The following is a 26,693-nucleotide window of genomic DNA, read 5'->3' on the forward strand; positions in this document are numbered from 1 at the left end:
TGAAACCAAGAGCTGGTTCTTTGAGAAAATAAAATAGATAAGCCTCTAGCCAAACTTATTAAGAGAAAAAGAGAATCAACACAAATCAACAGAATCACAAATGAGAACGGAAAAATCATGACAGACTCCACAGAAATACAAAGAATTATTAAAGACTACTATGAAAACCTATATGCCAACAAGCTGGAAAACCTAGAAGAAATGGAAAACTTCCTAGAAAGATACAACCTTCCAAGACTGACCAAGGAAGAAACACAAAAGTTAAACAAACCAATTATGAGCAAAGAAATTGAAATGGTAATCAAAAAACTACCCAAGAACAAAACACCCGGACCGGACGGATTTACGTCGGAATTTTATCAGACACACAGAGAAGACATAATACCCATTCTCCTTAAAGTTTTCCAAAAAATAGAAGAGGAGGGAATACTCCTAAACTCATTCTATGAAGCCAACATCACCCTAATACCAAAACCAGGCAAAGACCCCACCAAAAAAGAAAATTACAGACCAATATCCCTAATGAATGTAGATGCAAAAATACTTAATAAAATATTAGCAAACTGAATACAAAAGTATATCAAAAGGATTATACACCATGACCAAGTGGGATTCATCCCAGGGATGCACGGATGGTACAACATTCGAAAATCCATCAACATCATCCACCACATCAACAAAAAGAAAGACAAAAACCACATGATCATCTCCATAGATGCTGAAAAAGCATTTGACAAAATTCAACATCCATTCATGATAAAAACTCTCAGCAAAATGGGAATAGAGGGCAAGTACCTCAACATAATAAAGGCCATATATCATAAACCCACAGCCAACATTATACTGAACAGCAAGAAGCTAAAAGCTTTTCCTCTGAGATCAGGAACTAGACAGGGATGCCCACTCTCCCCACTGTTATTTAACATAGTACTGGAGGTCCTAGCCACGGCAATCAGACAAAACAAAGAAACACAAGGAATCCAGATTGGTAAAGAAGAAGTTAAACTGTCACTATTTGCAGATGACATTATACTGTACATAAAAAACCCTAAAGACTCCACCCCAAAACTACTACAACTGATATCGGAATACAGCAAAGTTGCAGGATACAAAATTAACACACAGAAATCTGTGGTTTTCCTATACACTAACAATGAACTAATAGAAAGAGAAATCAGGAAAACAACTCCATTCACAATTGCATCAAAAAGAATAAAATACCTAGGAATAAATCTAACCAAAGAAGTGAATGACCTATACTCTGAAAACTACAAGTCACTCTTAAGAGAAATTAAAGGGGACACTAACAGATGGAAACTCATCCCATGCTCGTGGCTAGGAAGAATTAATATCGTCAAAATGGCCATCCTGCCCAAAGCAATATACAGATTTGATGCAATCCCTATCAAATTACCAGCAACATTCTTCAATGAACTGGAACAAATAATTCAAAAATTCATATGGAAACACCAAAGATCCCGAATAGCCAAAGCAATCCTGAGAAAGAATAAAGTAAGGGGGATCTCACTCCCCAGTTTCAAGCTCTACTATAAAGCCATAGTAATCAAGACAATTTGGTACTGGCACAAGAACAGAGCCACAGACCAGTGGAACAGACTAGAGACTCCAGACATTAACCCAAACATATATGGTCAATTTATATACAATAACGGAGCCATGGACATACAATGGGGAAATGACAGTCTCTTCAACAGATGGTGCTGGCAAAACTGGACAGCTACATGTAGGAGAATGAAACTGGACCATTGTCTAACCCCATATACAAAAGTAAATTCAAAATGGATCAAAGACCTGAATGTAAGCCATGAAACCATTAAACTCGTGGGAAAAAACATAGGCAAAAACCTCATAGACATAAACATGAGTGGCCTCTTCTTGAACATATCTCCCCAGGCAAGGAAAACAACAGGAAAAATGAACAAGTGGGACTATATTAAGCTGAAAAGCTTCTGTACAGCAAAAGACACCTTCAATAGAACAAAAAGGAACCCTACAGTATGGGAGAATATATTTGTAAATGACAGATCCGATAAAGGCTTGACGTCCAAAATATATAAAGAGCTCACACGCCTCAACAAACAAAAATCAAATAATCCAATTAAAAAATGGGCATAGGAACTGAAAAGAGAGTTCTCCAAAAAAGAAATACAGATGGCCAACAGACACATGAAAAGATGCTCCACATCACTAATTATCAGAGAAATGCAAATTAAAACTACAATGAGGTATCACCTCACACCAGTAAGGATGGCTGCCATCCAAAAGACAAACAACAACAACAAATGTTGGCGAGGCTGTGGAGAAAGGGGAACCCTCCTACACTGCTGGTGGGAATGTAAACTAGTTCAACCATTGTGGAAAGCAGTATGGAGATTCCTCAAAATGCTCAAAACAGACTTACCATTTGACCCAGGAATTCTACTCCTAGGAATTTACCCTAAGAACGCAGTAATCAAGTCTGAGAAAGACCAATGCACCCCTATGTTTATCGCAGCACTATTTACAATAGCCAAGAATTGGAAACAACCTAAATGTCCATCGGTAGATGAATGCATAAAGAAGATGTGGTACATATACACAATGGAATACTACTCAGCCATAAGAAGAGGGTAAATCCTACCATTTGCAGCAACATGGATGGAGCTGGAGGGTATTATGCTCAGTGAAATAAGCCAAGCGGAGAAAGAGAAATACCAAATGATTTCACTCATCTGTGGAGTATAAGAACAAAGGAAAAACTGAAGGAACAAAACAGCAGCGGAATCACAGAACCCAAGAATGGACTAACAGGTACCAAAGGGAAAGGGACTGGGGAGGATGGGTGGGTAGGGAGGGATAAGTGGGGGGAGGAAGGAGGTGGGTATTAAGATCAGCATGCATGGAGGGGTGGGAGAAAGGGGAGGGCTGTACAACACAGAGAAGACAAGTAGTGATTCTACAACATTTAGCTATGCTGATGGACAGTGACTGTAAAGGGGTTTATAGCAGGGACCTGGTATAGGGGAGAGCCTAGTAAACATAATATACTTCATGTAAGTCTAAAGATAACAAACAAACAAAAAAAAACCAGTTCCTGTGTGGTGACCTCCAATGAGTTCTACATAATGGTATAAAGGGCAGATCAAAGTGTGGGCAAAGGGTCTGTTTGTATTTATACAGAGGATCAAAGCCTAATTTGGCTACCCAGAAAATGAACAAAGATACGATATGAAGAACTTCCAACATCAGCACTCTCTGGAAGAGTCATACCAGAAGATGATCATCAAAAAACCTCAACAAAGATCCAGGCGATGCTGTAGTTGTAGCTGCATTCATCCCACTGGTTCCTGGACTTGCCATTGGAATGAAGAAGGAGATATCTAAGCTGGCCTGTGCATACAGTAAAACAACAAATTTGACTGGATCTACACTGTTGGAACTCAACCAAGAATTAGGAGAAGTGCGAGTTGTAGCGCTCCAAAATCTTACAACTACGGACTGTCTACTGTTAAAAGAACATATGCAATGTGAGCAGTTCCCAGGAATGGGCTGTCTTAATTTGTCTGATTTCTCTCAGACTGTTCAAGTACAGTTGGACAATATCCATCATATCATAGACAAATTTTCACAAACGCCTAGGGTGCCTAACTGGTTTTCTTGGCCTCCCTGGAGATGGCTGGTAATTATAGATCTGCTTTGGTTATGTAACTGTATTCCTATTAGGTTAATGTGTGTGTGTAATTTAATTAGTAGTTTAAAACCTACACATGCTTAAATTACTCTACAAGAAGATATGTCAAAGAAATAATCAATCTTCCCATGTTTTCTTCTTCCTGCTACTTCTATAGCTTTTCTTCTTCCTTCCTAATTACAACCCTTAAATAGAATTCGTGCCTCATATCAAATTTACCAAGTATCATAATTCTTCCAAGTGGTAAAGATACCTCAAGACAAATGCTGGGCATAGAAGCCACAGGGCATAAATCTGCAAAGAAGTAAAAAGCTAACCTTTTCAAACAATATGGCTTCTCTCTCACTTACCAACTTCACATTTCCCTGTATGGCCCCGGAAGATGACTGGTTAGCCAGAGACGGGTAAGATTCCTCAAGGGAGGAACAACCTAAGACAGGCACAGTCGCAGGGGGGTCATCAGGTGAGAAATTGGGGATCAACAGAGGTGAGGCTTAGAACCTCTCCCCCCATGTTTTGAGAGAAGTCTTCTGCATCCGTGGATGTTTTATTGCCCTTGTCTAGCTTGGATTAACACATAGTCTACAGGCATACACCTGATCATCTACATTTGCTCTCTTACAACACTAAACTAAGTTTTCTACCTCTATCTTACATCTACCTACCACATCAGCATTTTATTTAAAAAAATAATAATAATAATAATAAAGGGAGAAATGTGGGATCCACATATAAGTCAAGTATAAAAATCAAACAAATATTCATATTTGACCTGATTGTTTATGGTTCATAATGCGTGATCAAAACTGAAAGTTTCTGTGATGACTGCCTTTGCACTGTTCACCATGTAAGAACTTATTCCCTATGTAAGAATTTGTTCACCATGTAAGAACTTGTTCATTATACTTTAGAAGATTGGAGACTGTTGAGAATTAGACTTGGGGTTGATTAATGATTGTGCATTGAGTCCCCCATACAGAATTTTATTGTTGTTAACAACCATTTGATCAATAAATATAAGATATGCCCTCTCAAAAAAAAAAAAAAATACTCAGTATGACTGAACAAAAGGGCATGTCAGCCAATAAAAAAAAAAAAAAAAATCATCCACATTGATGGGTATAGCTGTTGTCCATTTCCATCCCTGTATAGCATTTCATTGTATGAATATATTACAATTTATTTATTAATTCTCCTTCTGATTAGAATGTGGGTTGTTGCCAGTTTGGGGCTATTACAAAAAATGCTGCTGTAAACTTCCTGTACCTATCTCCTGGGTCTTGCTACAAAGATTTTTCTAGGGAATATACCTAGGAGAAGAATAGTAGACAATGCTATGCTGTTTTCGAAAGTGGTTACACCAATTTACACTTCCAACAATATGAAACCTCCTGTTGCTCCACATGCTAGTCAACACTTGGTGGTACCGGACTGATTATACTGTACTTCTTTGATTCTAAGATGTTACATTTTTCCACATACTAACATCTCTGAAATTGGGATGTATTTCACAATTATTGTTGACTGGGCAGTGGACATAATGAAGTTATCATTGCTTAGACATGCATCTCAAAACTTGAGAATGGAAGTCAGTAGCTTGAAAACAAATCTCAGAGACAACAGAGAAGCCTTCTTTCAAGAAATGCATTATCACCGATATTCTTGATGGCAGGAAAGACAAAACTGTGTGCAAAGTCATGGATATCAGTAACTCAGAGTGAACTGACAGAAGCTTTTTTGTTTTAAGCACCTAAATTCAAAATATCAGTACTGATAGATCAAAAAACTTGTAGCAGTAGTAATTTCTTCTGAAGAGAAAGTATACTTGACTTCATCTTATAAATAACCACCACTTACAAACTGAAAATGCAGGAAAATATTTTTCCATTGACAAATAAACAGGATACAGTAGAAACTGAGTTAGTTGAATTGCCCTGGAAAGTACAGTATACTGACTTGATTGAAAGACCTTATCTTTAGTACAAAAGAAATTACATTCATAACTAAAACATTAAAAAATTAAGAATGACTGTCTTTTGATACAGCAATCCTATTTCTGAGTATATATCCAAAGAACTGAAATCACAATCTCAAAGAGATATCTGCACCCCACATTCACTGCAGCATTATTCACAATAGTCAAGATATGGAAACAACCCAAGTATCCATCAACAGATGAATGGATAAACAAATGTGGTTTATACATACAATGGAATAGTATTCAGCCTTAAAATAAAAAAGGAGGAAATCCTGCCATTAGCAGCAACACTAATGAATCTGGAGGATATTATGTTAAGTGAAATGACAGTCACAGAAGGACGAATACTACATGATGATACAGTTAGATGAGGTATCTAATATAGTCAAATTCACAGAAGCAGAGCAAAGAATGGTGGCTGCCAGGGGGCTGGGGGAGGGGGAGATAGGGAATTGTTGGTCAGTAGGTATAAAGTTTCAGTATGCAAGATGAGTAAGTTCTAGAGATCTGCTGTACAACATAGTACTTATAATTAATAATACAATATTGTACACTTTAAAATATTAGGAGAACAGATCTCATGGTAAGTATTCTTACCACAAAAACAAAGAAAAATCACAAAAGTACACAAGGAAGTTTTTGGAAGTGATAGATTATGTTTAATAGCTTCACTGTGGTGAGAGTATCATGGGTGTATGCATATGTCCAAATTCATCAAGATGTACACATTAAGTGCACGCAGTTTTTTGTATATCAATTATATCTCAATGAAACTTAACAAAAAATGTGTTTGTAGAATTGACAAAAACATCCCAACAAGCTTAAACTGAAAAATATACTTTGGCTTGGTACATAGTAGGCATTCAGTAAATTCTTGTTTCTAGACATATGAGATCGCTGCTATCAAATTAGGGAGGCAAAAACATTTCCATGTGTGTAAGACTTATCTGTTGAAGACAATTCAACTACAATGATTTCAAGTAAGTAATGCAAAATATCTAAAATTTGAAACGACACCTACATATAAAATTTATAACAAAGCATGCTTGCTCTCAATTAATGGTATATTTTATTTAAAACAAATACACCTAATTCCAAGTTAACAGGATCTTAAAATTAGTACCATCCTGTTATATTAACAATATTTTAAAAATCAAGACAGAATGGTCAGAACCAAGCCTTGGTCTTACCCTGGCCGCTAAGGAAAACAGCACACATACAGAGGCATCCACAGCTCACCTTGTTGCGGCATTCCTTCAGCAGGCCCTCCACAAACTTCCAGTTGGTCTGGGCAATCACTGACGGGGAGAGGTTGGACAGTTTGGGCTGGCGGATGGTGCTGCCCATATTCCTGGCTTCCTGGATGTATTTCTACATCAAACAGAAAAATAAAAAAACTGTATCCATGAACACAAACATGAGCGACCAGTACTGACAGGTCCCTGTAGAGGGCACTAACACCCTGCGCACTTTCTTACTGCTTCTTTCCTAGATTCAGTAGTTTGGGGGTAGAAAGTTTAAAATGTGAATCTTGTATCAAAGGGAAAAACTGAGATAAAATGATGAATTCTCTTTTCTCTGATGTAAAGCACTCCATGAGTAGTGTAATACTCTTCAATTTTAATGACATAAAAGGCAAAAAACACATGACTGCAATGTGCAAACCCACCCAAATCTAGAATGCCCCTGAGAAAGTCATTTTCCCCACCAACCTAGGAGGAATTTAATTCCTCTGCTCTTACCAAAGACATCTATTCTTGTTATCATAAAGTATATGATAAATTAGGGCCTGAAAATAAAGGCTACACACTTAAAACAACTGCATTATCCGCTTTTCTACAATGTGCTGGTGATTCTCCATATGCTATTTGTGTTAACATTGAACCCTTATCAATGCAGCAAACTGCTCATCAAATCTTCTCGGTATTTCAGGTTCACAGACAACATTTTTACTCCAAAATTCCTCCTTCCCCCACATTTATTCCAGTAATACAATTCTGTCCATTCTATCTTCTGAACCCTCAACCTGCCCCTACTAACAACCTCCAAGGTTGGGCTTCAATTACTGTCACTTGGACTACTGTATGCCTCCTAGCTTGCTAGCTCCCTCCAGTACCTTCTTCCTCCAAAATATTCTGCCACAGTTTCTACTATGTAACAACCACCAAGCTCCTTATCCTGCATATCCTCTAGCTGAAATGCTCTTTTGTCTCTAATAAACCTATCCACCAAAGCTTAGACAGATGCTACCTCCATCAGGCTTATTTGATGATCACTCCAGGTAGAACTGACCTCTGCTTTCTCCAATCAATGATCAAACACTGGCTTGCCTCTCATATGACTCTTCTACTAAAGTTATTTGTGTACCTGCCTTTACTCCCTTAATAAACTGGTATTGCATAAAGACAACACTACCTCCTGGTCATCTTTACATTTCAAAGTACTTACTGCAGTGAGTCTGACCAAGAGAACATGCTCAATAAACACTGCTGAAAGAAATAATATGCAGGTGATGTAGAAGACCCAGGGGAGACTTTTAAAATAACACCAGTGCCCAATACCCCTTACACAAGCCTCATAAAAACTTTAAACACAACTGTACTCTATAAATAAGCAGTTAAAAATTCATAACCATTCCTTTAAAAAATAGCAAAGGCAAAATATGTTCATTACCCCATTTGCTAAGGGGCCAGAAACATAAAAACAATACGCTTCATGGCATTTTTATGTATAAAATGCAAATTGCAGGGTCTTTACTCAAAGAGAAGTTCCTGAAATAGGTTTCTGAGGAAAAAGCTCAATTTTCACAACTCCTCTGCAACTAAGTAAGGTAGGGTCTCCAACATGATGTTTACAACTAGAAACATCACTGGGAACAAGTTATAGCTGAGCTGAGAAACCCCGCTTACAAGCAATAAAGACTCAAGTGGTCCATTCAAGTATCCTGCTATCCCCAGTCACCTGATGTCAACATTCTTCTCCTATGTTCCTCTAAGGAAAAAAGAAGTCAAGGTTATCTGTCTTAAGACACAGAAAAGTAGAGAAAAATTCATCCACTCCCCAGGCTCAGAGATTCACAGCATTAACCCAAGTTCAGTTTCTCTTTCTTCTAACTCTAAAATAATTAACTTCTTTACTTCCATAACACACACAAAAAAAAGCCCCACAAATTTAAAAGAATTTCTCCCAAGTTTCAGACTCCTACCTTCTGAGGTCCTGTCACACTCTCCAGGAAATGACTGCCATGCATGAGTGGGTACTAAAAAAACAGTGAAAGGCTCTCTTCACCCTTGTCTACAGCACCCTCTCCCACCTCCCCACATTGCTCTTTCTCTCTTTAGTATTTCCTCCCGCATCTCTCCTCTGTCTTACCGTGGCCTTTTCTATCTCCTGGGTGTGTGTTTCTAGGCCTCTTTTTCTGAACCTTGGTCTCTTCCTGAATTTCATGGCATGCTCTCTTCATATGCCTCTGTTGTAACCATGTCTTTGTAAAGTTTTTGTGTCTTTTGATCTGTTTTTGCTTTTTTCTGTCTTTACCTCCTTCTGGGTATTTCTTATTCTTTATTTTTCCTTCAGTGTGTGAATCTGCTTTTTCCTCTTTCTTCTCTTGTTTCTCTCATCTCTTCAGGACATCATTCCTGAGTGGGGCTGCAAATAAGGCCAGGCTCAAGGAAAGAACCTACATGCTGAGTGCTAACTGCCACTTGCAAAACATTGCACAGCCTGGATTTGTCATAACCTAGGCTCAGCACCAAGTACCAGGAACTAATCCATTACTGACACCTCTTTAGCAGGATAAATCATTGGTGGGACATTTGAATCAGATCAGAGGCCAAGGAAATGGGAAAGAGGAGAGTGTAGCATGATGATAAGGATATTCCCTATCTTTGTTAAGGTGTCTTACCTCTCTCTGATCATTGTCTAAACGCAGATGTTCTGTGTGCTGCTTCTGCCTATCTTTCCGTCTCCACTGGGCTGGGGCATTCCTTTTCGTCCACCTGACAATATCAAAGCAGGCAATTAAGAACATCCAACTAAGAAAGTAAGGTCAACTGACAGGAGAGCAACTAAACATCTAAGGACCACTGCTGGGCATGGGAAACCACCAAGAAGTCACCAGAGATAGCTCAGAAACCTTGAGGAAGAATAATTTAAAGATTAGTGACTGGGAAGAAAACAGGTAACTCCCAGGGAACAGAGTCATCTCTCTTGAAACATCTACAAAAACTTCACATGCAGATCCACGCTATACTCATTCAGCAATGTCTGGACTTTAATATATTCATCTCCAAAAGTAGAACAATATATTATATTTAATACATTCATCTCCTAAAGAAGAAGAATCCTACTAAGTTATCTATTTTTAGTTCAGGCTCCAATTACTTCAACCATCACTTACTGAAGACAAAATGTTAGCTAGGTGTTGTATGAGATTTAGTCTTGAGATAACGTCAACCATCTGGAGGCTGGCTTTCTGCAAGCCTTGGGCATGTGGAGCTACTCCAGTTTATATAGTGGAGACAAGACATGATGATACTTTGTTTTCTTATTTAAAAAAGTGAACATGGATAGTCTGCATTTTCTCCATATTTGCTTTACAAAATTTAGGGGTCTTCTACCACTTCAGAGCCTGATACTGGGATGACTCTCACCACTGTATAGGGTACTGGATTTAGGGAATCCCTAGAATTGACTCACTTGTTGCTGGCTGGCCCAGTGGAAAGCACATCAGACTGTAACTTAGGGAAGAAGCCTGGCTCATACTTCCCTTGTCCAATTTTCATGTCAAGTAAATGAGGGTGAATTGCAGTATGGTCAATTTTTGCCAGACGTAGCTCAATTGCTTTCTCTGGATGAGAACAAACAAACAAAAAAAGCCAAACATTTAAAAAATAGACCATATTGAAAGCCATACAATAAGTCTCAAAAAATAGGTAGAATCACACCAAGTATATTCTCTAACCACAATAATAAAATCTTAAAACTAAATAACACTTATAAATAACCATGGGTCAAAGAAGAATTAAAAGGGAAATAAAGTATTTTGAACTGAATAAAAATGTAAGCACAAAATATCAAACAATTCCAATACAATTATCTTTGTAGAAAATCTAAAAGGACATATACAAGTTACTAGAAGTAAATTTAGTATGTTTGAAGGACACAGATCAATATACAAAACCCTACTTTATTTCTATACCAGCCAATCAGAAATTAAAAATTTTAAATACAATTTTTAGTAACACCCAAAAATATGAAATAGTTTGGGGAAAACCTAGCAAAAGATATGAAAACTTGTATACTAAAAGCTGTATCACTGCAGAGATAAATTAAAGAAGACCTAAATAAATGAACAGGTATGTCATATTCATTAATCAGAAGACTCAATAAGGTTAAGATGTCAAGTCTCCCTAAATGAGCTATATATTCACGGCAATACCAATCAAAATCTCAGAAAGTTATTTGTGGAAAATAGTAAGTTAATTCTAAATATATATGAAATACAAAGGACCCAGAATAGCCAAAACAAGTTTGAAAAGGCATAAAGTTGAAGGGCTAACCTTACCTGACTTCAAGATTTCATATAAAGCTACAGTAATTAAGGCAGTGTAGTACTGGTATAAATTTAGACTAACAAATTAATGAAACAGAGACTCCAGGTATATACTCATGTGTATATAGATCATTGAAATTTTGATAAAGGTCAAAAGGTAATTCACTGGAGGAAGGATAGTCTTTTCAACAGATGATGCTGGAACAACTAGATATCCATATGGGGAAAAAAATGAACCTGAACCCTTAGTTTACACTACCTACAAAAATTAACTTGGAATGTATCATAGACCCAAATATAAAGCCTAAAACTATAAAATTTCTAGAAGGAAATACAAAAGGAAAAAAATCTATGTGACTGGCTTGGAATCAATTTCTTAGATATAATACAAAAAAAATCCATTTTTTAAAAACTGATAAAACACACTTCATCAAAATTTAAAACTTTGTTCTTCAAACACACTGTTAAGAGAACAAAAAGACATTTGCAAATAATGTATCTGATGAAGAACTTATACCCAGAATACCTAAAGAACTTACAAAACTCTGTAATAAGAAAACAATCAACCCAATAAAAAATTGAAAAAAGATTTAAACAGGCACTTCACCAGAGAAGATGAAAGAATAATAAATAAGCAAATGAAAAAACACTGAAGAACAGTTTGGCTTAAAGATGGTGGCATGAGAAGTGATACAGAAAACTCCACCCAAAACCACATGAAATATGAAAAAACAGCAAATACAAAGAACCCTGAAATAGCAACCAGAAAGAAGACTGCGATGGACTGCCTACATCTGGGATAAACAGAAGATCTCACAGAAAAGGATAAAGAAGCAAAGCCATGTCCAACAGGACCCAAGCCCTTCCCGCACCCCAGCTCACCAGCAGGAGGAAGAGAAATGGAGCAGGGAGAGGGTAGAAGACTACGATGCTGAACACACAGACCTGGAGATCTGCTCTGGGAGCACAAATCTGTGTTACATGGTGCTCTGGATATTAGTGGGGTTGGAAAGCAAAGACAGGCAGAATCACATGATCATCTCCACAGATGCTGAAAAAGCATTTGACAAAATTCAACATTCATTCATGACAGAATGGATATCGAGGGAAGAACCTCAAAATAATAAAGGCCATATATGACAAACCTACAGCCTACATCATACTTAACAGCAAAAAGCTGAAAGCTTTTCCTTTAAGATTGGGAACAAGACAAGGATGTCCACTCTCCCCACTTCTATTCAACATAGTACTGGAGGTCCTAGGCACGGTAATCAGACAACACAAAGAAATAAAAGGAATCCAGATTGGTAGGGAAGAAGTTAAACTGCCACTGTTTGCAGATGACATGACATTGTACAAAAAAACTCTAAAGAATCCACTCCAAAACTACTAGATCTAATATCTGAATTCAGCAAAGTTACAGGACACAAAATTAATACACAGAAATCTGTTGCATTCCTATACACTAATGATGAACTAGCAGAAAGAGAAATCAGGAAAACAATTCCATTCACAATTGCATCACAAATATTAAAATACCTAGGAATATAATGAACCAAGGAAGTGAAAGACCTATAACCTGAAAACTATAAGACACTCATGAGAGAAATTAAAGAAGATACCAATAAATGGAAATACAACCTATGCTTATACATAGGAAGAATTAATATTGTCAAAATGGCCATTCTGCCTAACTACAGATTCAGTTTAACCCCTATCAAAATACCAATAGCATTCTTCAACAAACTAGAGCAAATAGTTCTAAAATTCATATGGAACCACAAAAGACCTCGAATAGCTCAAGCAATCCTGAGAAGGAAGAATAAAGCTGGGAGGATTACGCTCCCTGACTTCAAACACTATTACAAAGCCACAGTAATTAAGACAATTTGGTACTGGCACAACAACAGACTTATAATTAATGAAACAGACTAGAGAGGCCAGATATAAACCCAAGCATATGTGGTCAATTAATATACAATAAAGGAGCCATGGACATCCAGTGGGGAAATGACAGCCCCTTCAACAACTGGTGTTGGCAAAACTGGACAGCTACATGCAAGAACATGAAACTGGATTATTGTTTAACCCCATGCACAAAAGTAAACTCAAAATGGATCAAAGACCTGAATGTAAGTCATGAAACTCTTAGAAGAAAACATAGGCAAAAATCTGATGAATATAAACATGAGCAACTTTTTATGTACACATCTCCTTGGGCTAGGGAAACTACAAGGCAAAAATGCACAAATGGGACTACATCAAACTAAAATGCTTCTGTACAGCAAAGGACACCAACAGTAGAACAAAAATGCATCCTACAGTATGGGAGAACATATTTGTAAACGACATATACGACAAGGGGTTAACATCCAAAATAGATAAAGAACTCATATGCCTCAATACCCAAAAAGTAAACAATCCTATTAAAAAATGGGCAGAGGATATGAACAGACATTTCCCCAAAGAAGAAATTCAGATGGTCAATAGGCACAGAAAAAGATGCTCCGCATCACTAATTTTCAGGGCAATGCAAATTAAAACCACAATGAGAGATCACCTCACACTAGTTAGGATGGCCAACATCCAAAAGAAGCAACAACAAATGCTGGCAAGGATGTGGAGAAAGGGGAACCCCCCTACACTGCTGGGGGAATGTAAATTAGTTCAACCATTGTGGAAAGCAATATGGAGGTTCCTCACAAAACTAAAAATAGAAATACCATTTGACCCAAGAACTCCACTCCTAGGAATTTACCCAAAAAAAACAAAATCCAGATTCAAAAACATGCATCCCTATGTTTATCACAGCACTATTTACAATAGCCAAGAAATGGAAGCAACCTAAGTGTCCATCAGTAGATGAATGGATAAAGAAAAGGTGGTACATATACACCATGGACTACTATTCAGTCATAAGAAGAAAATGAATCCTACCATTTACAACAACATGGATGGAGCTGGATGGTATTATGCTCAGTGAAATAAGCCAGGTGGAGAAAGGCAAGTACTAAATGACTTCACTCATTTGTGGAGTATAAGAACAAAGCAAAACTGAAGGAACAAAACAGCAGCAGACTCACAGACTCTGAGGAGGGAATAGGGGTTACCAATGTGGAGGAGTTGGGGAGGGGAGGTGGGAAGGGAGGGAGAAGGCGACTGAGAAGCATTATGATTGGCACACATCATGTGGGGGTGGTCAAAGGTAAGATAGTGTAACACAGAGAAGACAAGTAGTAATTCTGTGGCATATTGCTATGCTGATGGACAGTGACTGCAGTGGGGTGTGTGGGGGGAATCGATAATATGGGTGAATGCAGTGACCACAATGTTGCTTATATGAAATCTTCATAAGATTGTGTATCAGTGATACCTTAATAAGAAAAAAGAAAAATCACTGAACATCATTAGTCATCAGAAATACACAAATCAAAGCTATAATGAGATACTACTACAAACCTATTATTAGAATGGCTAAAATTGAAGACTGACCATACTAACTGTTGGCAACAATGTGGAGGAACCATAACTCTCATATACTGCTAGTGACAATGTAAAATGTATAATCACTAAGAAAGACAATGCAGAAGTTTCTTTAAAAAGTCAGCATATAAAAATTATGTTATCTAGTCATTCCATTCCTAGATATTTATCTAAGGAACAAGAAAACTTATCCAAGGGAAGGGAACAGGATGGAGGTATTACAAAAGGACACAAGAAAACTTTTGAGGGTGATGGGTATATTTGCTAGCTCTTGATTTAAGTGTATACATATACCAAAACTTTAAATATGTGCAGGTTATTGCACATCAATTATACTTCAAAAATTAAGAACAAAAAAAAAAAGCTGGTAACCCTCCTGGTATTTTCTAGAATCATGTAAAAATATCTCAACTTTGGGCCTTGCTGTTATCTAGGTCAAGTAACTTTCTCTCTTAGGGCCTCCTTCACTTCCTCCTACTCTTAACTCTCATTTAACCGAACTTATTCAGTGTCTAAAATGTGCCAGACACTATTCTAAGCCCTGCAGTTATAGTGGTGAGTCAAAGATCTTCATTTATAAAAGTAGTCCTTGAAGAGAACTGATTACCCATCAAGATCTGTTTTAAATGTAACACTTTAAAGGATCTCCAAAAAGATCTCTTCTGTTACACTTTCACGATTTTCCAATCAGACTCAAGAAGCTGTGGTTTCTGTGGGAAAGGTAATATGGCTGAATCCCACCAGGCTAGGGATCTAAGACCAGTGGCAAGAACACTGCACTAGCATATGTGGAATGCATCTCTCTGGGTCATACCTAAGGGATATATAAATGGCAAAGATATTCCCATTACTCCTGGGATTAGACCGCAGAGTTGCCTAAAGGATCTCTGTGACATCCATTTTTCTGAAATGAGACAACAAATGAGGGTTAGTTAACCCCGTTCCATATCTCAAACCCTGCATTCAAATAGGACCATAAGAACCATGTCCTGGCCACAAATGAGACCAGAGTAATTCAAAACAGTATGCTGAGGTGCTTGGTATTCAACAAATGGATTATAGATGGGCTCAGAATTGACTGACTCAACCCCTGTGGCAGATGAACAAGGCTTCAGATCATTAGAGCCTCTCACTTTACAATCTCTAGCTAGAAACAGGCTCCTCTCTTTATTCCATTGAGCCACATACAAATTCCATTTTCAATTTAGCACGACATGAAAAGATTGGGGAGTCCTGATTTAAACTGACGGCTTGGGAGATGTTACTAAGCCTACTGTTCTGTAAAAATCTCTATCAAGCTTCCCAGGACCACTCCTTATGCAGGGTTCAATAATCTGGCACCTAAGGCTTTTCTGGAAGCAAGGATGACATGTTAAATAGTCACCTGCATGTGCAAACATGACCTCAGGTCTTAGCCAAGGTGACTATCAATTTAATGAAGGCCTGGAGCAAGAGCTGAAAGGTAAAGAAAGAAGGCTAGGTCAATAAAGGTAAGACTTTGTCCAGACTGTCACCCCTGTATCTTCAAAACCTAGAAAAATGTGTAGCATGTTCATTCAGTAAATATTTGTGAAAAGTTTACCATATGCTGTGCATATAGTAGGTATTTATAATATGTGGTACATGGACAAATAAAATATACAAAGAGGCTACAACAAGACTGCTAAACATCCCACAAAGAAGTAAACTACTTAATTTGCTCCTCAAGCTGAGGCTCTATTCTAGCTAAGCTGATTTAGATGGGGCCTCTGTGAACAAAAAAGCCTTTTCAACCATACATGTAGCAAACTTCCAACAGGCAGCAACAACTAGGCACAGTGCTAAAGAACTGGGGTTAAGAAAAAGGTTAAATACAGTCTCTGCCCTTAAATTCTTCCCTGATAATGATAGCTGAGAAGAAGAGAGAGTATACAGGGAAGCCAAAATAAGGATCACAGGAGCACAGAGAAGGAATCCACTACCTCGGCCTACAAGCATCAGAGAAAGCCTCACAGAGGAGAAGATGTATTGGCTAACTTTTTGTGGCAAACACTGTTAACTGCTTACTCTCAACTGCTTCACCTCTTCTTTCTTGCTAACAGAACCCTTATATTTCTCAGGGTAAAAGTACACCCAGTTCAACACTCACTTTCACAGCCTCTCTTGCACTTAAAGATGGTTAAATAACATGGTTCTGGCCTATGAGACAATGGAAGTTGTTGGGAATTCCTGGGAAAGCCTTGCTTTCTAAAACAAGAGAGAAAATACAGCTGGCATCAACCTTCTCCTTTTCTTGCCCTGAATGTAAACATAAAAGGCAACAAGCACAAATATAAATGTCCACATGCTAAGGAGAGATCAGTAAAAAGGTAGAATCTTGGTCCTGAATACACTGTTTAGCAATTAAGAGGCCACCAGCAACCACCAATTCTGCATTTTGTGCTAATTTGGGAAAAACAACCCCTATCTCTCTAAACCTCTGCCGATTAGATTCTCTATTCCTTGCAGCAGGACCCATTCCTAACTGACACAGTGGTGAAGGATGAGAAGTTTGCCAGTTAAAAAAGATAGGGAACAGGAGGAGCCAAGATGGCAGCAAGAGTAGTTCAGTGGAAATCTCCTCCCAAAAACATACATTTTTTTGAAAATACAACAAATACAACTATTCCTAAAAGAGACAACAGAAGATACAGTACAACAGCCAGGCTACATCTACATCTGCAAGAACTCAGCATCACACGAAGGGGATAAGATATAAGCCGTGGCCCAGCGGGACCCAAACGCCCCCCCATCCCAGACCCTGTGGGAAGAAAGGAGTTGAGCAGGAAGGGAGTGAAAGCCCAGGACTGCTAAACAACCAGCTCTAGAAATCCACAACAGGAGCACAGACACATGGTGCACGGGGTGCTGGATACTAAAGAAACAGTAAAGCAAACAATGCGAGCAGGTCCCCACAACTGACGCCCCTGAAACAAAAGAAAAGTGAGTGCTTTTTGCAAGTCTCAAAGGGACAGGGACCTCACAGCTGGACGAAGTCATCCCAACAAACGCACCCCAGCACCTGGGAATCTTGGGAACTCTAGGTGACCTAACTCCCTGGGCGGCACCTCACGGTGATAAGCAGGCTGCCAGTCGTTCCCCCAACCGGCGTGGACCCCAACACACTGGCACAGTAGTGGCACAGCAGCAGTGCACGCTGGGAGAGGCAGCGCCAGAGGGGCCTGTGAAGGGCCTGTGCGAGCCTGCAGCAGCCAAGTGGACCGGGGCCGGCCCGCATGGGCCGGCGGCAGGGGCAGTGGCGACAGAGCGGCCCACACGAGCCCGTGGCGGCGGCACCTGAGCAGCCCAGGACCGGCCTACATGGGCCGGCAGTGGTGGCAACACAGAAGTCCACACAAGCCCATGGCAGCAGTGCCACAGGGGACCGGGGGCAGCCTGTGAGAGCATGCGGCAGCAACAATTGAGCGGCCCAGGAGCGGCCCATGTGTGCCGGTGGCGGCGGTGCTGGAGGGGCCCAGGAGAGGCCCGTGCGAGCCCGTGGCGGCACCAGAGGGGCCTGGGAGCGACCTGCGGGAGCCAGCAGTGGCGACAGAGGGGCAGCCCAGGAGCAGCCGCCAGCCCGGCGCACAGCTGCCCGTGCCAGACCAAAAGGCCGCAGTTGGCACACAGCTGTCCGGCAGGGGCGCCGCTTTCATGGGAGAGCATGCTCGGCACACCTGCCACTCCCCACAGGGCTCTGCGCTACTCTGACAGAGACCCCGCCAACAGCATCTTAGGGGATTAACCCAGAAGCTGCTCCAGGAGTGCGGGTAACCGACACAGGCAGCGGAGAAGGGCAAGGTGACCAGCAAGCAGGAAAGGACTTTGTTCTCCCAGATGACACACACACTACTGACTACAGCTACCTCTATCACCATGAAAAGGCAGAAGAATTTAGTCCAGTCCAAAATAGTCCAGAAAACCCCTGAGAGAGGGCCAGGGAGATAGACCAAGCCAATCTCCCTGAAAAAGAATTCAAAATAAAGGTCATAACCATGCTGATGGTTCTTCAGAGAAATATGCAAGAGCTAAAGGATGAAATCTGGAGGGAGATTACAGAAATGAAACAATCTCTGGGAGGATTTAAGAGCAGGCTGGATGAGGTGCAAGAGGCCGTTAATGGAACAGAAATCAGAGAACAGGAATGCAGAGAAGCTGACGCAGAGAGATAAAAGAAACTCCAGGAATGAAAGAATATTAAGAGAACTGTGTGACCAATCCAAACAGAACAATATTCGCATTACAGGGGTGCCAGAAGAAGAGAGAGAAAAAGGAACAGAAAGTATCTTTGAAGAAATAATTGCTGACAACTTCCCCAAACTGGGGGAGGAAAGAGTTGCTCAAACCACAGAAGCACACAGAACCCCCAGGCCAGATGGATTTACCTCGGAATTTTATCAGACATACAGAGAAGACATAATACCCATTTTCCCTAAAGTTTTCCAAAAAATAGAAGAGGAGGGAATACTCCCAAACTCATTCTATGAAGCCAACATCACCCTAATACCAAAATCAGGCAAAGACCCCACCAAAAAAGAAAACTACAGACCAATATCCCTGATGAACGTAGATGCAAAAATACTCAACAAAATATTAGCAAACCGAATTCAAAAATACATCAAAAGGATCATACACCATGACCAAGTGGGATTTATCCCAGGGATGCAAGGATGGTACAACATTTGAAAATCCATCAACATCATCCACCATATAAACAAAAAGAGGGACAAAAACCACATGATCATCTCCATAGATGCTGAAAAAGCATTCGACAAAATTCAACATCCATTCATGATAAAAACTCTCAACACAATGGGTATAGAGGGCAAGTACCTCAACATAATAAAGGCCATATATGATAAACCCACAGCCAACATCATACTGAACTGTGAAAAGCTAAAAACTTTTCCTCTGAGATCAGGAACAAGACAGGAATGCTCACTCTCCCCACTGTTATTCAACATAGTACTGGGGGTCCTAGCCATGGCAATTAGACAAAACAAAGAAATACAAGGAATCCAGATGGGTAAAGAAAAAGTTAAACTGTCACTATTTGCAGATGACATGAAATTGTACATAAAAAAACCCTAAAGACTCCACACCAAAACTACTAGAATAACGGAATTCAGAAAAGTTGCAGGATACAAAATTAACACACAGAAATCTGTGGCTTTCCTATACACTAACAATGAACTAATAGAAAAAGAAATCAGGAAAACAATTCCATTCACAATTGCATCGAAAAGAATAAAATACCTAGGAATAAACCTAACCAAGGAAGTGAAAGATCTATACCCTGAAAACTATAAGACACTCTTAAGAAAAATTAAAGAGGACACTAACAAATGGAAACTCATCCCATGCTCTTGGCTAGGAAGAATTAATATCGTCAAAATGGCCATCCTGCCCAAAGCAATATACAGATTCAATGCAATCCCTATCAGATTACCAACAGCATTCTTCAAAGAACTGGAACAAATAGTTCAAAAATTCATATGGAACCACCAAAGACCCCAAATAGCCAAAGCAATCCTGAGAAGGAAGAATAAAGTGAGGGGGATCTTCCTCCCCAACTTCAAGCTCTACTACAAAGCCACAGTAATCAAGACAATTTGGTATTGGCACAAGAACAGAGCCACAGACCAGTGTAACAGAATAGAGACTCCAGATATTAACCCAAACATATATTGTCAATTAATATACAATAACGGAGCCATGGACATACAATGGGGAAATGACAGTCTCTTCAACAGATGGTGCTGGCAAAACTGGACAGCTACATGTAAGAGAATGAAACTGGATCACTTTCTAACCCCATACACAAAAGTAAATTCAAAATGGATCAAAGACCTGAATGTAAGTCACGAAACCATAAAACTCTTAGAAAAAAATATAGGCAAAAATCTCTTGGACATAAACATGAGCAACATCTTCATGAACATATCTCCCTGGGCAAGGGAAACAAAAGCAAAAATGAACAAGTGGGACTATATCAAGCTGAAAAGCTTCTGTACAGCAAAGAACACCATCAATAGAACAAAAAGGTATCCTACAATATGGGAGAATATATTCATAAATGACAGATCCAATAAAGGGCTGATATCCAAAATATATAAAAAGCTCATGCACCTCAACAAACAAAAAGCAAATAATCCAATTAAAAAATGGGCAGAGGAGCTGAATGGACAGTTCTCTAAAGAAGAGATTCAGATGGCCAACAGACACATGAAAAGATGCTCCACATCGCTAATCATCACAGAAATGCAAATTAAAACCACAATGAGATGTCACTTCACACCAGTAAGGACTGCCACCATCCAAAAGACAAAAAACAACAAATGTTGGCCAGGTTGCAGAGAAAGGGGAACCCTCCTACACTGCTGGTGGGAATGTAAATTAGTTCAACCATTGTGGAAAGCAGTATGGAGATTCCTCAAAATGCTCAAAATAGAAATACCATTTGACCCAGGAATTCCACTTCTAGGAATTTACCCTAAGAATGCCACAGCCCGGTTTGAAAAAGACAGATGTACCCCTATGTTTATCGCAGCACTATTTACAATAGCCAAGAAATGGAAGCAACCTAAGTGTCCATCAGTAGATGAGTGGATAAAGAAGATGTGGTACATATACACAATGGAATATTACTCAGCCATAAGAAAACAAATCCTACCATTTGCAACAACATGGATGGAGCTAGAGGGTATTATGCTCAGTGAAATAAGCCAGGCAGAGAAAGACAAGTACCAAATGATTTCACTCATATGTGGAGTATAAGAACAAAGAAAAACTGAAGGAACAAAACAGCAGCACAATCACAGAACCCAAGAATGGACTACACAGTTACCAAAGGGAAAGGGACTGGGGAGAATGGGAGGGAAGGGAGGGATAAGGGTGGGGAAAAAGAAAGGGGGTATTACGATTAGCATGTATAATGTGGAGGGGGGCATGGGGAGGGCTGTGCAACACAGAGAAGACAAGTAGTGATTCTACAACATCTTACTACGCTGATGGACAGTGACTGTAATGGGGTTTGTGGGGAGGACTTGGTGAAGGGGGGACCCTAGTAAACATAATGTTCTTCATGTAATTGTAGATTAATGATAACAAAAAAAAATCTCTTGGACATAAACATGAGCAACTTCTTCATGAACATATCTCCATGGGCAAGGGAAACAAAAGCAAAAATGAACAAGTGGGACTATATCAAGCTGAAAAGCTTCTGTACAGCAAAGGACACCATCAATAGAACAAAAAGACATCCTACAGTATGGGAGAATATATTCATAAATGATATATCCAACAAAGGGTTGACATCCAAAATATATAAAGAGCTCACGCATCTCAACAAACAAAAAGCAAATAATCCAATTAAAAAATGGGCATAGGAGCTGAACAGACAGTTCTCCAAAGAAGAAATTCAGATGGCCAACAGACACATGAAAAGATGCTCCACATCACTTGCCATCAGAGAAATGCAAATTAAAACCACAATGAGCTATCACCTCACACCAGTAAGGATCGCCACCATCCAAAAGACAAACAACAACAAATGTTAGCGAGGTTGTGGAGAAAGGGGAACCCTCCTACACTGCTGGTGGGAATGCAAACTAGTTCAACCATTGTGGAAAGCAGTATGGAGGTTCCTCAAAAAGCTCAAAATAAAAATACCGTTTGACCCAGGAATTCCACTTCTAGGAATTTACCCTAAGAATGCAGCACTCCAGTTTGAAAAAGACAGTTGCACCCCTATGTTTATCACAGCACTATTTACAATAGCCAAGAAATGGAAGTAACCTAAGTGCCCATCAGCAGATGAATGGATGAAGAAGATGTGGTACGTATACACAATGGAATATTATTCAGCCATAAGAAGAACAGAAATCCTACCACTTGCAACAATATGGATGGAGCTAGAGGATGTTATGCTCAGTAAAATAAGCCATGTGGAAAAAGACAAGTATCATATGATTTCACTCATATGTGGAGTATAAGAACAAAGAAAAAAACTGCAGGAACAAAACAGCAGCAGACTCACAGAACCCAAGAATGGACTAACAGTTACCAAAGGGAAAGGGACTGGGGAGGATGGGTGGGAAGGGACAGACAAAGGGGGAAAAAGGGCATTACGATTAGCAGATATAATGTAGAGGGGGTGCCACGGGGAGGGCTGTACAATGCAGAGAAGACAAGTAGTGATTCTATAGCATCTTACTACACTGATGGACAGTGACTGTAATGGGTTATGTGGTGGGGGATTGATGATGGGGGCGTCTAGTAACCATAATGCTGCTCATGTAACTGTAGATTAATGATACCAAAAAAAAAAAAGAGAGAGACATTTCAGGCAATGGGAACAATTACCCAAAAGCAGACCAGGGACAGAAGCTGGCATACTTAGCAACAGGAACATATTAGTGAGATGATCCAAGAAGCTAGAAAGCACAGCAACAAGGAAGCCTCACCTGCTTCATCCACAGTGGTACATTTCTGGTACATGGATGTGCGCAGAGTAGGCGTCCGAACATTCAAAAGCCTGATCTTGTCTACTCGGGAATCAAATACGCGGAGCACAGGGTCTTTATCATCATCATCATGACACATGATTTTGTTGTCAATGAAAGAAGCAAACATCTGGGTTTCCAGGAATCTTGAGAGGAAGGGCAGGTAGGGCTCAGGCTGATCTGACAGAAAAGATGCCTGGTGGGACCAAAAGCAAACGGTCAGTCATCAGTTGGGAAGAGAGAAGAAGGTATGTCAGCCTTGATCAGCAAAGGCAACATGCACAAGAGATCCAGTAGGTTGATTCTTATCTGAAGCTTCCTAGGTCTCTATGAAAAGTAAAGAGCAAAATCTCTTCATTGTTTTTTTCAACACTCATATAACTTTATATATCCTGAAACTCTGACACAGCAGCCCAAACTTACTCAGGTAACCTACTGTGGCAACCAATCCTTCCAGAATCCTGATATTCAACCTGCTACTGTGCACCTTTGACTAATAGCACTGAATGAAGGTAAATCACTTGCTAGTAACAACCAGCACTTTGTACTAATGCAACAAGACCTTATATTTTAATCAACATCAGAAGGACCATGAACTTATTTCTGGCACATAATAATATGAAAGAAAAATTCATCTTCAGTTAAATCTTCAAGAGGGTCTGTCATGTTCTTATATTCCTCCCATCTCCCCAGCAAAATTACACTCACTTTATCGAAGTTTTGCATCTGCTCCCTGTTGGTAAACCAGGACTCCTTATCCTGGCTGGGCTGAATGACAAACACCTCATAATCTGCAAACATCTGAGTGAAACGATTTGCAAAAACTTCCCGGATCTGAATGTTTAGCTGGTAAATCCTGAGTTCTTCTTCATCACACTGAACTTTCAGATCCTTATTGCTGCTGGGATCTTCTCGTACTTCCAGCTAAAAAAAAGAAATAATACACACGCTTTTTCTTCCCAAGGAAGGAAATGCAACTCAACTGTTTTTTTTCCAGTGGTCACTTACTTTACAGAAAATGGAGAGAGAAAACAAAAGTGAAAAAAATGGGAATAAAACACAAAGAAAGGGACTCTGACATGGAGAAGAGATAAATGAGTGTGTTCCACTTTAGGTACTCAGTATTCAACAAAAGTAGAGATAACATCATTAGAGGCAGAGAAAGATTCAGCAGTAAAGAAAAAGGTGCTACTTAATTCAAGGGTGAGGGGAAGGAGGGAATCTGGAAGGTCAATGAGAAAATGATAATGCAAAGCAACAAGGTCAGACTCTGACTCTCCCTTCATCTCTTTTTCTTCCCCATACCACTTTCCTTATCTTCCTCCCTAAGAATTTTCCCCTACTGTGTGTTTTTAACTTTTCTGATCTCTCTAAATACTTCTCCTCCTCTTTAACTGGCAATGATTTTTTTAAAGTATTTACTCTACTAACTAAAGAAGGAAAATGATATGTTTCACATTTCACTAAAAAATTAGCCCAACAAAATGATTACATTGGCCTATTTTGTTTATATGTGATTTACAAAAGTAATTTAATGGAAGAATGGGGGAGGGTGAAGATGTAGGTAAAAAAAACTACAGAAAGCTGACAGTCTCACCAAAGTCTATCAAAGGAAAAAGAAAACTAAGTACATCCCTGCAAAGAGCATAGGACTTGAATTCAAGAGGATCATATTCTAGCCTCAGCTCAGCCACTTATTGGTCATTTAATCTTAGGAAAAACAGGCTCTCTAAGCATCAGTTTCTTAATATAAAACCAGTTAACAATTCATGCTCTGTACTGCATTAGACTGCTGTGAAACTCACAGGAAAATGGATCTGAAAAAGTTCTGAACACAAAGATTATCATCCCTCCAAGTTGTTCTTCCATAGTGTTCACACAGAATGACAGTGGGCTTGCCTTCATGCCCAAGTAGCATTTACTAGAATAAAGTTTGCCAAAGCTGAACCCAGTCTCACACAAAACAGCATTCTTTCACTGCTCACAAATATGTCTTGCACTGAACTAGGTGCTTTCTCACCCCACACTTTATTTCACCAGGAAAGCACCCTAGCACAGACCAAACCTATCACAAACTCACATACAGCATCTTACCTTTTCCAGGCTCACTCCAGTCCTCTTGACCAAGGCTTGCAGCCTAGCAATAGTTTCATTCTCCTTGAGGAGCTTGTAGGAGTGCAAAGGGGAGCCTGCGATGTTCCCATTCCTCTTGTCCGAGACAAGCTCAGAGGCCCGAAGCCTCTTCAGCTTGGAGGCACTCTCACTGCAATGAAGGTTCCCTTCAGGCGGAATGCCAAATGCCATGAGAATCTCAGAGACTTCCTGGACAAACTCCAATTTGTTGGGAAACTGAGGCAAGTCCTCTGGCAGCTCAATGAAGTGGTTGTCAATGTCCACGAAGCAGAGATTAGCCTGGCAGTCAAAACATGATGAGGAGTGTGAACAACTCCTGAGCATTAAGGAAGAGGTTTTAGAAAGGATAATGAACAAGAGAGGAAAGAGAAAATATCTGAAATGGGCAAATGTGAAGGTACAGTATAGAGACAGATGGGGCTCAAAAAGGAGATAGACTCGAGTTCCAATCTTCTCCTGCCACTCTCTAGTTGTACAATCTTGGGAAAGTTACTTAACCTCAGCTGTAAAATGGAAATACAGATAAAAACATTTAAGAGTGATAAGGATTATGTGATGATGTAGTTGTTTAGCAACTAGCACAAAAGTCACACATATTATAAATGTTCATAAAATGTCGACTTCATGAATTCTTACAGTAATAAAAAGAACACTAGGAGTGACACAGAAAATCTAGGTTCTGAATCTGACTGTCACTATCCCCCTATGTGACCCAGAGCATCCCTTTCAAGCCTCAGTCCTGATTTTTTAAGATTTCGTAGCTGGTCTGGATGATTTCTGTGCTTCCTTCAAGTTTATTAATCTTTTATTCTAAGGGTATTGCTTTCTGTACCTTGCTTACAAAGTCCCTACCCAGAGGTCAGAAAGGTACTGACATTTTCTGCTAGAAAATTTAAACTTTTGCTTTTCACATTTAGCTTCTTAATTTATCTCAAGTTGATTTTCTTAAGGCAGGAGGAACAGATCCTTTTTTGCTTTATTCCCCAATGGACAAGCAATTTTTCCAGCTCCATTATTAAACAGTCCCTCCTTTGGCATGGTACCTCTATTGTGTATCAAAATGATGATCCATTAAGCCTTCTGTTTATCCCTATACTGATTAAGTCTTGAATTCTAAAAGAAGAGGCAGAAGTGTAACACAAGTCCAGCAGCTTAATATGACAATTCCACAAACTTGTTTTAACACATTCATGCTTACATTAATTCAATAAAGTATATTTGCTGAGTATATAAATTACTCTACCAAACTATAACTAAAAACGAAAACTTTCCCATATCTAAGATTCGAAGATTAGAAGAAAAATCACTTTAAATTTCACTTTCTAGAGTTCC

General features: G+C 39.4%; 1 protein-coding gene across 2 annotated transcripts in view; it reads right to left on the minus strand.

Moving 5' to 3' along the window:
• The window catches only part of DENND5A (DENN domain containing 5A), a 97,085-nt gene that overhangs the window by 23,311 nt on the left and 47,081 nt on the right, over positions 1–26,693 (minus strand). For both annotated transcript variants that reach the window (XM_036930928.2, XM_036930927.2), the window contains 6 exons: positions 25,323–25,640; positions 23,937–24,152; positions 23,190–23,424; positions 10,368–10,518; positions 9,574–9,667; positions 6,909–7,040 (listed from right to left, as the gene is read on the minus strand). In XM_036930928.2, coding sequence (XP_036786823.1) covers positions 6,909–7,040; positions 9,574–9,667; positions 10,368–10,518; positions 23,190–23,424; positions 23,937–24,152; positions 25,323–25,640 — 1,146 coding nt within the window. The remainder of the gene's footprint in view (positions 1–6,908; positions 7,041–9,573; positions 9,668–10,367; positions 10,519–23,189; positions 23,425–23,936; positions 24,153–25,322; positions 25,641–26,693) is intronic.

Source organism: Manis pentadactyla, chromosome 9, assembly GCF_030020395.1.
Source record: "Manis pentadactyla isolate mManPen7 chromosome 9, mManPen7.hap1, whole genome shotgun sequence".
Lineage (NCBI taxonomy): Eukaryota > Metazoa > Chordata > Mammalia > Pholidota > Manidae > Manis > Manis pentadactyla.